The sequence below is a fragment of the Ovis canadensis genome, chromosome 2, assembly GCF_042477335.2.
Source record: "Ovis canadensis isolate MfBH-ARS-UI-01 breed Bighorn chromosome 2, ARS-UI_OviCan_v2, whole genome shotgun sequence".
NCBI classification, from domain to species: Eukaryota; Metazoa; Chordata; class Mammalia; order Artiodactyla; family Bovidae; genus Ovis; species Ovis canadensis.
In genome coordinates, this window is record NC_091246.1 from 247,596,406 (window position 1) to 247,611,425 (window position 15,020).

The 15,020-nt window shown below is 46.1% G+C and overlaps 1 protein-coding gene across 4 annotated transcripts in view; it reads right to left on the reverse strand.

Annotated features, from left to right (window-relative positions):
- Nucleotides 1-10,604: 10,604 nt before the first annotated feature.
- NCMAP (non-compact myelin associated protein) overlaps nt 10,605-15,020 on the reverse strand; it is a 51,752-nt gene continuing 47,336 nt past the window's right edge. For all 4 annotated transcript variants that reach the window (XM_069575022.1, XM_069575026.1, XM_069575025.1 and 1 more), the window contains exon 4: nt 10,605-14,179. In XM_069575022.1, coding sequence (XP_069431123.1) covers nt 14,038-14,179 — 142 coding nt within the window. In that variant the 3' untranslated portion in view covers nt 10,605-14,037. The remainder of the gene's footprint in view (nt 14,180-15,020) is intronic.

The following is a 15,020-nucleotide window of genomic DNA, read 5'->3' on the forward strand; positions in this document are numbered from 1 at the left end:
GCATGTTTTAGAAACATTAAGGAGGCCAGTGTGTGGTCAGAGTGGAATGAGAAAGTGAGTTATAGGAAGTAAGAGGTGTGGTAGGCGAGGTCACACAGGACTTTACAGGCTGTGGTATGCACTTAGGGTTTTGCTTGGAGCAAAATGAGAGGCTTTTAGGGGAGGAGTGAAATGATCTGGCTTATTTTTAAGGAATCACCATGGTTTTTGTGCAGAGCTAAGACTGGGGAAGCATTAATCAGGGATTACAGTGATCCAGGACAAGGTGATTTAGAAGAGGGTGGAACGAGAGGTGTGAAAGGCCAATCTTTAGAGAAAAGATGAAAAGCTACCAGAGAATATCTTTAAGGACTAGGGATGGGGAATAAATACCTCAAACAAAATATTTTCAGAAGTGCTAAGCATAAAAGAAACAAATTTGACTACATTAAATGAAAAACATTTGTTCATCAACAGATAACACCAAGAGTAAGAGGACCAGCTGTAAACTGGGAGAAGAGAGAGGATTTTTAAAAAGAGTAGACAATTTATGAGCGAATGGGTGTTGAGGAAACTGGAGGTACCACGGATGTTCTTGAGGGTTTTGACCTGGGCACTTGGAAGATTGGGAGAAAGACTGGGGAGGAGAGTAAGTTTAGGTGGAAAAACCAGGAGTTTGGTTTGGGTGTTCAGGATGCCCATTAGACATCAAAGTGGAGATCCTAGGGGTCTATCGCCCATTTGTCTAGAATAGAATTCAGGGGAGAGGTCTGAGGTCACACTTTAGGAAGCTGCAGTAGATAGAAGGTATTTAAAACATGGGATTATTATTTTTGGATACAGTATGTACTCTTGTATCTCACTTCTTCTTCTTTTTTTAGTGTTTATTTATTTGACTGCACCAGGTCTTAGTTGTGGCACCTGGGATCCTCAAGCATCCTTGCGACATGTGGGGCCTTTAGCTGGGGCACACAGGGTCCCTAGCTGTAGCACACAAACTCCCAACCACAGCAGGTGGGATCCAGTTCCCTAATCAGGGATGGGACCTGGGCCTTCTGCATGGGGAGTGAAGAGTCTAGCCACAGGACCAGGAGGGAAGTCTCTAAATCAGGGGATTTTTTTTTTAAGTTTATTTATTTATTTTTAAATGAAACAAAGATGAATATTTTTAATGATAAAAGGTGCAATTCACAAAGAAGATAGACATCTTAAACCATTAGACACTTTAACAACAAAGACACAAAGATACATAAAACAAAAATTAGAAGAAAAATATAAGGGAAAAGAAAACATATAATCATAGTGAGACACACTAACATTTCTCTGAGAATATTTTATCAAATGCAGAAAAAATAAGAATAGGAGCATCTTAACTGATGTCATTAATAATTTCAATATAATAGGTTTGTATTTAATTAATTTATATTAATCATATCCTACACAAAATGTCAAGGAATTAAATGAAGTCACCAAGGGATGAGCAAGAGAAACTGAGATCAAGCACAGAGACAATTCTTTATTTAGAAGGAGGGAAGGTGGTGAGGAGCCAGCAAAGGGGGCTGGAAAGAAAAGGTCGCTGAGGTTGGAAAAGAACCAAGAGAGGGGAGGGTTCTGGAAGGCAAGCAAGAAAGCATTTCCAGAAGGTAAGAGCGATAGACTGTGCCCAATTCTACTGATAAGTTGATAAAATGGGCCAGAACTAAATAGTTTTGGTAAAGTTAACTTAATGCAATGATGAAATTAAAAGCCTCACTAGAAAGGGCTTTAGAGAGATCAGGAGAAGTGGGTAAAGCAAGTAGAGATAGCACTTTGTGTGTGTGTGTGTAGGCGGTGTTGGAACACTTGAGAACTCTACTTCGAGTTACCACCTCTGCTCTCCATTCAAACAGTGATATAAAAAGAATACAAACACACACACTCACTCACACACACACACTCATATACAGATCAGGTCATGAGATTAGCAACTAATCCCTTACCTCCCCAGTCACTCCTGGAGCAGGTCAAAGGTTTTTAAAAAATATTTATTAATTTATTTGGCTGTGCCTGGTCTTAGGCGCCAAAGAAAGCTCAAACTACCGCACAATTGCACTCATCTCACATGCTAGTAAAGTGATGCTTAAAATTCTCCAAGCCAGGCTTCAGCAATACGTGAACCGTGAACTCCCTGATGTTCAAGCTGGTTTTAGAAAAGGCAGAAGAACCAGAGATCAAATTGCCAACATCTGCTGGATCATGGAAAAAGCAAGGGAGTTCCAGAAAATCATCTACTTCTGCTTTTTTGATTACGCCAAAATCTTTGACTGTGTGGATCACAATAAACTGTGGAAAATTCTGAAAGACATGGGAATACCAGACCACCTGACCTGCCTCTTGAGAAATCTGTATGCAGGTCAGGAAGCAACAGTTAGAACTGGACATGGAACAACAGACAGGTTCCATATAGGAAAAGGAGTACATAAAGGCTGTATATTGTCACCCTGCAGAGTACATCATGAGAAATGCTGGCCTGGAAGAAGCACAAGCTGGAATCAAGATTGCCAGGAGAAATATCAATAACCTCAGATATGCAGATGACACCACTCTTATGGCAGAAAGTGAAGAAGAACTAAAGAGCCTCTTGATGAAAGTGAAAGAGGAGAATGAAAAAGTTGGCTTAAAGCTCAACATTCAGAAAACTAAGATCATGGCATCCGGTCCCATCACTTCATGGCAGATAGATAGGGAAACAGTGGAAACAGTGGCTGACTTTATATTTCTGGGCTCCAAAATCACAGCAGATGGTGATTGCAGCCATGAAATTAAAAGACACTTACTACTTGGAAGGAAAGTTATGACCAGCCTTGACAGCATATTATAAAGCGGAGACATTACTTTGTCAACAAATGTCTGTCTAGTCAAGGCTATGGTTTTTCCAGTAGTCATGTATGGATGCGAGAGTTGGACTATAAAGAAAGCTGAGTGCTGAAGAATTTGATGCTTTTGAACTGTGGTGTTGGAGAAGGCTCTTGAGAGTCTCTTGGATTGCAAGGAGATCCAACCAGTCCATCCTAAAGGAGACCCGTCCTGGGTGTTCATTGAAAGGACTGATGTTGAAGCTGAAACTCCAATACTTTGGCCACCTGATGCGAAGAGCTGACTCATTTGAAAAGACCCTGATACTGGGAAAGATTGAGGGCAGGAGGAGAAAGGGACAACAGAGGATGAGATGGTTGGATGGCATCACCGACTCAATGGACATGGGTCTGGGTGGACTCTGGGAGTTGGTGATAGACAGGGAGGCCTGGTGTGCTGCAAATCATAGGGTTGCAAACAGTCAGACATGGCTGAGCGACTGAACTGAACTGAACTGGTCTCAGGTGCAGCCTTGCAGGATCTTCAATCTTTGTTGCAGCATTCACGTTCTTTAGTAGAGACATGGGAACTTTGTTGCAGCAGGTGGGATCTAGTTCCCTGATCAGGGATGGAACCTGGGCCCCTGGCATTGGGAGCACAGAGTCTTAGCCACTGGACCATCAGGAAAGTCCTAAGTTTAACTGATGTTTATCCTCAGCTCCTTCTGCTTCCCTCTGTCTCCAGGGCTCTGGCTTTCCCTGAAGGCTGCACCATCAGGAGGGAAAAGAGATGCAGACCTTGGAAAAGCCTGTGTGTGGCAGCCTGGCCATCTGAGAACAGGTCGGGGGGCACACGGAGTGGGCTGCCATCCCCTCTCTCTCTTCCAGCCTTCTTTGTGGCCCCAGGTACCCTGCTCCCCAAATCCACAACATGGCCAGCCCGTGCCCAAAGGCACCGTCCCTCTGGCCTCTCAATTTCATCTCTACAGGCCCTGTAAGACTGCCAGACTCTAATGGTCCTCGTACCAAAGCCACTGCTTCCTTCAGATAAGGCTCCTTCCTTTAGCAGAGGTGCCTGGCCAGGTCCCCCAGCCTCCACAGACCCCTGACCTAGAGGAATCGGAGGCTAGAAGTTTGGGGCGGTTTATCCCAACTCTCACCTGAATGGACTGTCAGCACCATCATGCCAACCTGTCCCGGCATATTCCGAAGTGACTGCAATGGCGATGCCTCCTTCAACAGCTCAGGCCGCCCGCACACAGGGCAAAGTCGCTCCGTAGATAACGAGGTGAGTGGCAGAGCCCAGCTAGGATCCAAACCACAAGCACGTTACTGCCCAGGACCCTCCTCGAGTGAGGAGGGCACAGGCTGTACCCACCAGAGCCCCTATTTCCAGACTGGAGCAACAAGGCAAAGTTCTCGACTCCATGGGGGCACTTCCTGCAGCAGGACAATCTGCTGTGGTCAGCCCTGGACTTCCAGACCATCTGCGAAGTTGGTGCCCCTGGGCATCCAGGTTCAGCCTAATGCTTGCAGGTCTGAACCTGATTTGTCCTCTGGGGCTGCGGGGTCTGCGGGCCCATCTTCGAGTCTTGTGCTCCTCCCTCTCCTCATCTGAGACCACCCAGCTCCCGCTTCCTTTTCTTCTTCCTCTGAGCTCTGCTGCTCCTTCAGAGGACTCCCCCGTGTCTTCCATGCCTGTGACTTCCAGAGCGTGCGCTGATCCTTCTAACACGTCTCACAAAGAGGCGATGGTTCCCCTGAGGACCCGTTGTCTCGAGACACAGCAAGGACCTCCCGTGGTGCTCCAGAGGGTGGTGGGGATGAGGTTTCAGGGCAGGGGGAAGGCCAAGGTGCCGGAAGACAGCTCCCTGGTGCCCACCCCAAGCAAAACCGAGTAAGATCGGGGGTGGAGAGCAATGCTGGGGGAAACTGGACTCCTTGGGGATAAGGAAGGGGAAGAAAATGCAGGTGCAGAGCAGAGATCAGCGCTGTGGCCCCAGTGCACAGGCTGTGCTCATGGTCATGTCCACGTGCTCTGTGGGAGAGGCTGTCACGGAGGTGGCCAGTGGGGGCGTGGGGCAAATCCTCTATGGTCGTGACGTGGGTGTTCCTGTGCTGATGCTCCTGTGAGTGTCCTGGGTGGAAAGCCACACCGGGGTGTCTAGCTGTGACCGGGGAAGTCCTCATGCAGGTCTCCCTGACCCTCATGTCTAGCCACCAGCAGCCCCAAGGCCACCCAGTGCAGACCCCCGGGCATCCAACCACCGAGCTGATCGGAGGGACAGAGACAGTGACCCCATTTAGCCTTCAGCTCTATACCTGTGCGGAGTCAGCCTTATTCCACTCAGGCCCTCTTCTTTGGGTCGCTCCTCCATTCCTCTCTGTCCTCACCTGCCTTGTTCCCAAGACTGTTCACAGCACTTTGGAAGAGTTTTGCTATCAGGGAAAGTAGACATATGGCCCAGTGCCAGGAGGAACTTGTGTGATCAATGGAACATTTTTGCTCATTTGTTTTCAATGAGATAAATTTTAAAAATTAAAGGGAGTGTCTATGGTGGAGAAGAAAAGCAGGGGTGGGGATTCAGGGTGAAGTTGCTACTGTTGTTGCGTCCCACTCTTTGGGACCCCGTGGACTGCGGCAGGCCAGGGTGAAGTGGAAAACACAAAGTGGATGATGACAGAGCTATAATCTGGAGAGAATGGCGGCGCTCTCTCTGCAGGAGGCCAGGCAGGGTGGAGAAGCAAAGACACAGAATGAAACAAAACACCACAGCACCCTCTCTTCCCCTCCTGTTCTTTACTATATGCCGCAAACTGCCCAGTCCACAGTTCTTCCATCAATGCTGTGAATCCTCAGACAGTAATGTTTTCTCTCTTTTACTCCATATGCCTCCTAAGACAAGAACTGAAAAGCTAGATAGAATGAATGAATCGGTTGCTCTGTTTCTCTGAGATCAGTTAAGACACTGCAGCATCTTTAAAGAGCATCTGGGCTCCCAGGTACCATTCAATTCAAGAGACTGAGTTTGAGCCGGGAAGGGGCCCTTTCTGCTAATACCTGGGCTGTGATCAGACTGAGGATTTTATGTCACTAGAGACCTGAAGGTCATTTTTGTTTTTACCTGCTCCTCCCGAACGTGGGCAGACCATCAGAGTCCAGGATAGTAGTATCTGCTGAACCACAGTAATTCGTCTGTTTGCCAGGAAATTTTTTGTGCAGGGAATGGGTGTCTGAGGACAAAGGGCTACAGAGCTGAGACAATGCCCCGCTGTGTGCTACCATCCAGTGGGCTCGAGACGATTCCTGGAGACATTTTTGTTGGGTTACTGCACACCCACAAATAGCTACTTAAAAACAAGGAAAAGAACAAAACTTCATAATTCGAGGGTTATTTAGAAAAGGCATTTAAAAATTAACAGACGCTCCTGTTACTTCTTGCAAGAGACTCAAAATTGTCCTCCCAGCCTCTGGTCTCTCCCACACCAACCCATTCTGCACACTGTAGCAGGATCCATCTCCTGAAAGCACAGCTCTGATCTGCTCACTTCCATGCTCCAGCACCTTCCATGGCTCCGCATTGCCTTTAAGACAGCGAAGCCCTGAAGATCCTTCACCCTGGAACCTCTCGTCTCTTTTCCTCACCCATCTCCCACTACTTCCCTGAACACCTGCTCAGCTGCAGTTTCTTTCTCTTGGAGGACTTTCCTCTTCATCTCTTCCTCTCCTCCTACCCTCCCCTGCTGACTCCCACTCAGTCTTTCTCTCTTCACATAGATGTTTCAACCGAGGAAACTTCTTCCCTATGTGCCAACCTCTGGGCTGAGCTAGGTGCCAGACAAGAGGCTTCCATAACACCCTGAACTTCCTTCTATCACGAGAATAATTGTTCCATATTGCAGGTGTTTGTTTAATTGTCTTTCTTGCTACACAGGAAGTTCGGTGATGTCAGGGGCCCCATCTATCCCACCCTCTTTGTCTCTCCAGGGCCTGTGAATGTGAGCCACAGAGAAGGAATAGGTGAACTCAACCCTCTTCTGGAATCTGAGAGCGGTGATGGCTGCCCAACTCTGTGAAAATACCAAAACCCACTGAAGTGCATACTTTAAAAGGGTGAACTAGATGGAACGCAATTTATATATATATATATATATATATATATAGTTAGTTTTTTAAAAGGCAAGCCATAAGATGACAGAGGACTTATATCCAGAACAGATGTACAACTCCAGCAACTCAATGATAAAAAAGGAAACAACCAAATACAAACAATGGATGGACAAATGGAAAGGCAACTTTGTAAAAGAGGAAATCTAATGAAATTGAAATGGCCAATAAACATGAAAGTGATCGGTGCCACTCATCATCAGGGAATGCAAGTTAAAACCGTACTGACATGTTGATACATGGCAGAAACCAACACACTGTTGTAAAGCAGTTATCCTCCAATTAAAAATAAACAGGTTAAAAAGCACAACGAGGGACTTCCCTGGTGATCCAGTGATTAAGACTCTGCTCTTCCAATGAGTGGGATTAGGGGCATGGGGCTAAAATCCCACATGTTGCATGGTAAGGCCAAAAAAAAAAAAAAAAGAAAAAAAAGAAAAAAAATTAAACTTAATTTTTGTCACATGATGAAATACTACCACAATGAGAACTGATGCTCTTCAACTACAGGTGACAGGATGAACACGTATTATAAACACCATGCTGTGCAAAACAATCCAGAAACAAGAGTCTACACTATAATCCTACTTACAGACACAGGTGTTCTCTGGTGGTACAGGTAGGATAGTGGGTATAGGATAGTGGGCACCCCTTGCGGGAGGTGAGTAGGGTGGGAGGTGCTAGGGTGCTGGGAATACTTTACTTCTTCATTTGCATGCCAGTTACACAAGTGTGCTCAATTTGTGAACATTTTTTGAGCTGCATACACACATCGTATGTGTGTGTGTGGGATATTTCAGTTAAAAAATTAAAAAAAAAAAAACCTACCTATTCTTCCATGTACTTTTAAAATACTCCCTCAATAGCATTCAAAAAGTCACACAGTCTCTGGGTTAAGAGGAATTGATGGTAACTAAACCTCCTCTATGATCTCATAGCCGTGTGGGATCCTTTGATCCCACACCTGGAAGCATCTGCATGGAAAGAGCGAGAGCTTTGGGGACCTGGGTTCTAGTGCCAGCCACTTCCCATGTGGGTGGCCATAGACAAGTCCCCCACAGCCACACGGTACTTAGCCACAAGCAGCAGGAAGTGACTCTTGATTTAAGCAGAAAAAGGAGTCAGGTAGTTGCCAGAATTCCTAGAAGGCCAGAAGCAGGCTCAGAGGCATAATGCCCAGCATAACGCTTAAAATTACACTACAGAACCAGTCTGGCACAGATCCCATGGCTGTGGTGGTCAGGTAGAGCTCACACAGCCAGCTCCAGTGGGCACTGGGGCTGGACTCCAGGATGCCCCCTGGGACTTTCCTGGTGGTCCAGTTGTTGAGAATCTGCCTGTTCAGGGCATTCTATGCAGGGAACATGGGTTCGATCTCCCTTCTGGGAACTAAGATTCCACATGCCTTGGGCCAGCTAAGCCCATGTACCACAAATACCAAAGCCTGTGCACCTAGGGTCTATGCTCTGCAACAAAAGAAACCACAAGGAGAAGCCCACGCATCGCAATGAAAAGGAGCTCCCGATCGCTGCAACTAGAGAAAGCCCACATACAGCAACGAAGACCCAGCACAGCCAAAACTAAAATTAATTAATCAATAAAACAAAGAAAAAAAGAAAATGCCTGCTGTGGCGGCTTGAATCCCCGACATGGCTGCCCCTGTGTAGGGTGCCAGCACCTGCCACCAGAGCAGATTCTGCACAGTTCCTATCCCTTGATGCTGCCAGCTCTAGATCCGAAGTCCATGGCAGGAGCGTCTGATTAGCAGAGCCTAGGTCATGTGACCTCCCCCTAGCTGCAAGGGACTCCGAGAAAATGAGCGTCTGGCCTTTCGAGCTTTTACATCAAGAGGTGGCCTGATGCCTCTTTTTAAGTAGACGATTTCCCAAACATAAGAATGGTCACTGTTGGTGCTCAGAGTAGCCTGCCCCAAGCTACACCACAATGGCATCTTAAGGTTGCTTGAGAAACAGCTGGTGGGAAAAAAAATGATACTTATAAAAACCTAACAGCCCTTTCTCTCCTTGATAGTGGGAAATAAATCTCCTATGTGAAGGTGTCCTCCCTGTACCAGGAAGAGAGAGAGCATCCTTATCAGCAGAGTTAGGGAATTCAAGACTAACAAGACTGCATAAACAAATGTCACTTCTTCACTCCTCTGTTACTCTAAGCCCAAGCCTCTTTGTTTCATTCTTGTTGCTGTTGTTTAGTCGCTCAGTCACATCTCATGTCTGACTCTTTCGCGACCCCATGGACTGTAGCCCACCATGCTCCTCTGTCCATGGGATTTTCCAGGTTAAGAATACTGGAGTGGGTTGCCATTTTCTTATCCAGGGGATCTTCCTGACCCAGGGTTCAAGCCAGGGTCTCCTGCATTGCAGGCAGACTCTTTATCATCTGAGCCACCAAGGAATCCCCTCACGATGAACCAAAAATGATATTGCATAAACATCCTGCTTTGTTCCATTCAGAGGTCTCATTTCTGACCTCTGTGCATATGAATTAACCTTTTTCTCCTGTTAATCTGTCTTGTGTCGATTTAATCATTAGACCAGCCAAATGAACTCAACATCACCCAAAGGACAAATGTCAATGATATTGAGACTGTTCACCTCAGCTTAGGACTTGAATTCATGTGCAGGGGCTCAAATCCAGCCAAAATCCATGATCTTCCAACTGAGATCACACACCTGGTTTTAGGACTTAAAGAAGCTCAGGTTCTTGATGTCTCATGGCAGAAAGAATTCAATTAGAGCCAAAGTAATAGGTGAGAAGTAGATTTATTTAGAGAGAGAGGAACAGATTCCACACAGAGGATGTGAGATGTGAGTCATCTCAGAAGGCTAGAGTGGCATCAAAATACGGTGTGGCTAGCTTTTATGGGCTGGGTAACTTCATAGGCTAACGTGTGGAAGAAGTGTTCCAGCTGTTTGGGGGAAGGGGTGGAGATTTCCAGGAATTGGACCATCGACCACTTTTTGACCTTTAAAGTCTGCCTGGGAATTGTCGTGGCACCTTTGAGTGTGTCATTTAGCTTGCTGATGTGTTATAATGAATGCACACTGAGGTTCCAGGTTTAGTGGAAGTTGACAAATCCACCATCTTGAACCTATTTCGTTCTGATAAGTTTACCTCGTGTCCTTGGACTATACTGTTCTTTTAAAGGTTGTGCCCTGCCCCCTTCCTTCCTGTTTCACTTGCACCTGTTTCCTCATCCAAAAAATAGAAATAATGCTCACCCTTTGCATGGGAGCTGTAATGGCTAAAGGAGCTAGTGGGTAGAGGGGACTCATCCTATGCCTGGCACACAGAAGAGTTTAATTCACGATAAACATCATGATTGGTGATTTGGGTTCCATTCTAATGTCTCCTCCACTCCTAGCGGTCTCCAGACTTTGGCATCTCAGCCTACTGTGAAATGGAATTCCTTTGTAATATTTAATGAAGTTAACAAGTTTTCTGGCTCACAGAACAGTCCATCTTTTCCACCATCCTTTAGAACTGAGAGTACAATGTTTGAAACAGCTCTGGCCTTCCCTCAGGATCCTGTTTACACTGTCAAGGAGAGGAAGTTTCCAGAAAAGGCATTTGTTAGCTCCGAATTGAAATCAACTCAACAAATATTTGATTTAAACATTTTTTTATTTTTAGAGATGTAAGCATTTAATATCTTTCATTGATTCAGTGGCCAAATAAGGCACCATCTGCTCAGTGAGGAAAGGCACCTGTCAGAAACAAAATGCAACTGTGTTGCAAGATGCCTGTCTCAGGAGACCAGCGGCAGCCTCCCTGAGAGCAGGCACCATGCTTACTGTGTGTAGTAGCTCCTCAACTGGCTCACAGGAGCCCTAAGGACGTTTCTTGAGTTCATCAGTGAAAACCAAAACACAACAATCCCTTTTCCTTTGCCTCCCCTTCGCCTCTCTACCTTCCTTTTCCATTTCCAAGCTTTCATTTATACTAGAGGAATATGCTTTTCTTTCTTGGAAGATTCCACTGTGGGCAGAAGAGTTTGGTTTTAGAGCTGGTTTTCTTGTTCAGCTGCTAAGTCGTGTCTGACTCTCTGCAGCTCCATAGACTGCAGCACACAGCCCTTCACTGTCTCCCAGCGTTTGCTCAGATTCATGTCCATTGAGTCAGTGATGCCATCCAGCCATCTCATCGTCTGAGGTCCCCTTCTCTTCCCTTCAATCTTCCCCAGCATCAGAGTCTTTTCCAGTGAATCAGCTCTTCGCATCAGGTGGCCAAAGTACTGGAGTTTCAGCTTCAGCATCAGTCCTTCCAATGAACACCCAGGACTGAGCTCCTTCAGAATGGACTGGTTGGATCTCCTTGCAGTCCAAGGACTCTCAAGAGTCTTCTCCAACACCACAGTTCAAAAGAATCAGTTCTTTGGTGCTTAGCCTTCTGTATGGTCCCACTTTTTCTTTTTTTTTAAAGCAAAGTACTTTGGGGAAACACATCTGTGTGGGCTTGAGCCTTAAATGGCTTTGCCCTGCTTTGAGGCATCTCATGCCTTGCTCCTTGAGACTAAATGGTAGGGGGAATGGAGCAGGACTCCTTAGAGCTCGGATGGACTTGGAAAAGGCTCCCTTGGGTACAGAAGCCCAAAGAAGCTACCAAAGTGAATTTACTCCACTTTTGTTGTGGAAGCTAGACCCTGACCTCCACTCAGACACGTGAATAAGCCTGTCCTCCTCTTGTTGAGCTCACAGAAGAATCCACATTCTTTGAGCCAGGATGTTAGGGAAGAATGTGACACAGCACAAAAATGGACGTTGGAGTCAAAGAGAACTGGATCTGAGTCTTGTCTTTGCAACTTTAGCTGTGAGGCTTTCGGCAAGTACTTTTTCTCTTTGAGTTTGAAATTCTCAATGGCAAATGGAAAAAATAATATCTCCCAGGGTAACTGGGAAAGATAAATCCCAGGAGAAAAACTTACATGAAAGCTCCTTGCAAAGTGTCTGGTGGATATTTAAACACAGGATGGAGAAGAGATGTCTGGGAAGAAAGAATTTGCCAGTGTTTTTCCAGACATATTCTTGTGTGTCTGTGTGTGTATGTATGTGTGTCTGTGTCTGTTTGGCCACATGGCCCTCAGGGATTGTAGTTCTCTGACCAGGGATCAAACCTATGCCCCCCTGCACTGGGAGAGTGAAGTATTAACCACTGGACTGCCAGGAAAGCCCGTCTCCAGACACACTGAAGTGAGCATTTTTATAGTGGGATGACAGGAGCTGTATAGTCTTCCTACCTCCAAGATCCTCAGTGTCCCCTCAAAAGGGATATCTGACTACAAGGAGAGAGTCCTAGAATTTAAGATTAAATGTCAGAGTGTGTCACTTTCTGTAACAGAATACAGATTTATTACCTTGTTTCCAAGATGTTGTCAATTATAAAATGTACAATTGGTTAAAAAACAGCTTTTTGAGAGGGAAAAAAATACAACTTTGTTAATGGAACCATCAATTTTAAAACATATTCTGACTTCAGAATCATTAAAATGGGAACAAGTGTATGTCTTACAATGGAAGAAATTCATGATAATAATGGTGGTTCCCATTTGGAAAGCATCTGTTGGGTGCCAGGCACCACCTGAGTGGCTTGTTATAGTCACCCAGTGGGGCAGACATTATTCCACTTCATGTTAGGAAACAGAATAGGGAGGAGTCAAATCACTCTCCCAAGGTCTCACGACCAGGAAGTGGGGCTTAGAAAACAGGTCACTTTAATCCCAAATTCTTTCCCTTTTCAACTCTTCTCCAGGCTAAGGAGTCAAAGAGGTAAGTTCTGTCCAGGGGAATGGTTTGTGAATACGGTACTTTGAATATATCCAGAATCTTTGTAAAGTGACAAGGAAGGGTAGCTGCTACTGCTGCTAAGTCGCTTCAGTCGTGTCCGACTCTGTGCGACCCCACAGACGGCAGCCCACCAGGCTCCCCTATCCCTGGGATTCTCCAGGCAAGAATACTGGAATGGGTTGCCATTTCTTTCTCCAATGTATGAAAGTGAAAAGTCAAAGTGAAGTCACTCAGTTGTGTCCGACTCTTAGCGACCCCACAGACTGCAGCCTACCAGGCTTCTCCGTCCATGGGATTTTCGAGGCAAGAGTACTGGAGTGGGGTGCCATTGCCTTCTCCAAGGAAGGGTAGTGGTAACATAAATAGAGTTGTAATCTAATCAGTCTCTAAATACCTGACCTTGGAAGGAAGGTGGTAACTGGAGAGTGAGGACTGCTCAGAATCCAGATAGAGGGAAGCCAAGAAATGAGCCCGAGTCCAGGTTAACCCAGCCACACCACCCCCTGGGGTGGGAAGGGCCCTCACCCTGGCCAGTCTCCAGGCTCATTCTTGGCGTGGACACTCCAATACGCTTTCATCCCAGAGGCCATTCTTCCCGTGTTTTCCTAAGGTCATCCTGTGTCCTTGACTTTGACTCTTTACTAAAGATGTAGAGTAGACACCTTTGGAGAATTCAGTTTTTTCTATAACCTTTCTTAAAGATGGAGAAATATGCAGATCAGGTGTCAGAAGCTAGCTAGCGTTCATTTAGTCCTAGAACAAGTTATATTTGAACAAGTTAAGTTTTGGTTAGTTAGTCCCAGTTAGTTCCCCTGTGCCTGATTACGGGATCAAGTATTTTGGGCTGCAAAGCTATGGATAGGGCCCTGCCTCTGATATGACCTCAGCAGACACTCTCAGGAGCACACCCTGACTCCTGACTCCTAATTAGAAGAGGCCTGGGCTATCTGCTTGCCTGCCTACCTGTCTGTCCGTCTAGCTGTTGCGTTTAGAGGAGACAGCTAAACCCACATCAGTGGATTCCCAATGTTAGCAGAGCTTTTAGGAAGGGTGGTGGCAGGGATATGGATGAAGCTGGGCTGGGGCCTGGCAAGATGGGGCTGGGGGTCGCCAGAAGCATAAGGGATGGAGTAAGGGATGCCCCCCTCAACCTGATCAGAAGGGACTCATCGTGAAGCTGCCAGAGGAAAAATGTGCTTCTTGGTCTTGACCGAAGGCTCTTTGGACAGTGGCCGAGACAACACTAGCGTGGGAGTCACCGAGTCTCCATGTGGACATCAACAGGGCTGAAGGTCACCGTTGCAGGCTGTTGGCTGCTATTGCTGTTTGCGCCCAGGGCAGAAGGGGAAGCTGGCTTGGGGCCCTTGGGTTCCAGCTCCCGTCTCGTCCTCATTTTCCTGTAATGAGATACCCACACAGGGCTGAGTCTTCCTCGTTGTGTGCCCTGCGGAACAGGCTGTGTAACCACAGCTCCAGCAAGGAGATTAATGTAGATACTGATACTGAATATAGTTTCCTGTGCTATACAGTAGGACCTTGTTGTTTACCTATTTTATATACAGTATCTGCTAACACCAAACTGCTAATTTATTCCTCTCCCCCAACCCCCACCTTTTCCCTTTGGTAACCATACGTTTGTTTTTTATGTCTGTGAGTCTGTTTCACTTTTATCTTATTTACTTATTTCATTTTTGGCTACACTGCCAAAAAGAACCCCTGACCAGGGATCAGATGGGCACATCCTGCATTGGAAGTGTGGCGTCGTAGCTACACTTAGGGAAAGCCTCTGTTTCTGTTTTATAAATAAGTTCATTTGTATCAGATTTTAGATCCCATATGCAAGTGATGTGTGTGTTAGTCATTCAGTCGTGTCCAACTCTTTGTGACCCCATGGACTGGAGCCCGCCAGGCTCCTCTGTCCATGGGATTAGCCAGGCAAGAATACTGCATTGGATTGCCATTCCCTTCTCCAGAGGATCTTCCTGACCCAGGGATCAAACTCTGGTCTCCTGCATTGCAAGCAGATTCTTTACCATTTGAGCTACAGGGAAGTCCTTATATAAATGATATCATGTGATATTTGTCTCTTTCTGACTTACTTCACTTAGTAAGATAACCTCTAGGTGCATTCATGTCCTGCAAATAGCATTATTCCATTCTTTTTCGTGGATGGGTATGTTCCATTCTGTGCGCATACCATATCTTCCTCATCCATTCATCTGCTGGTGGACATTTAGG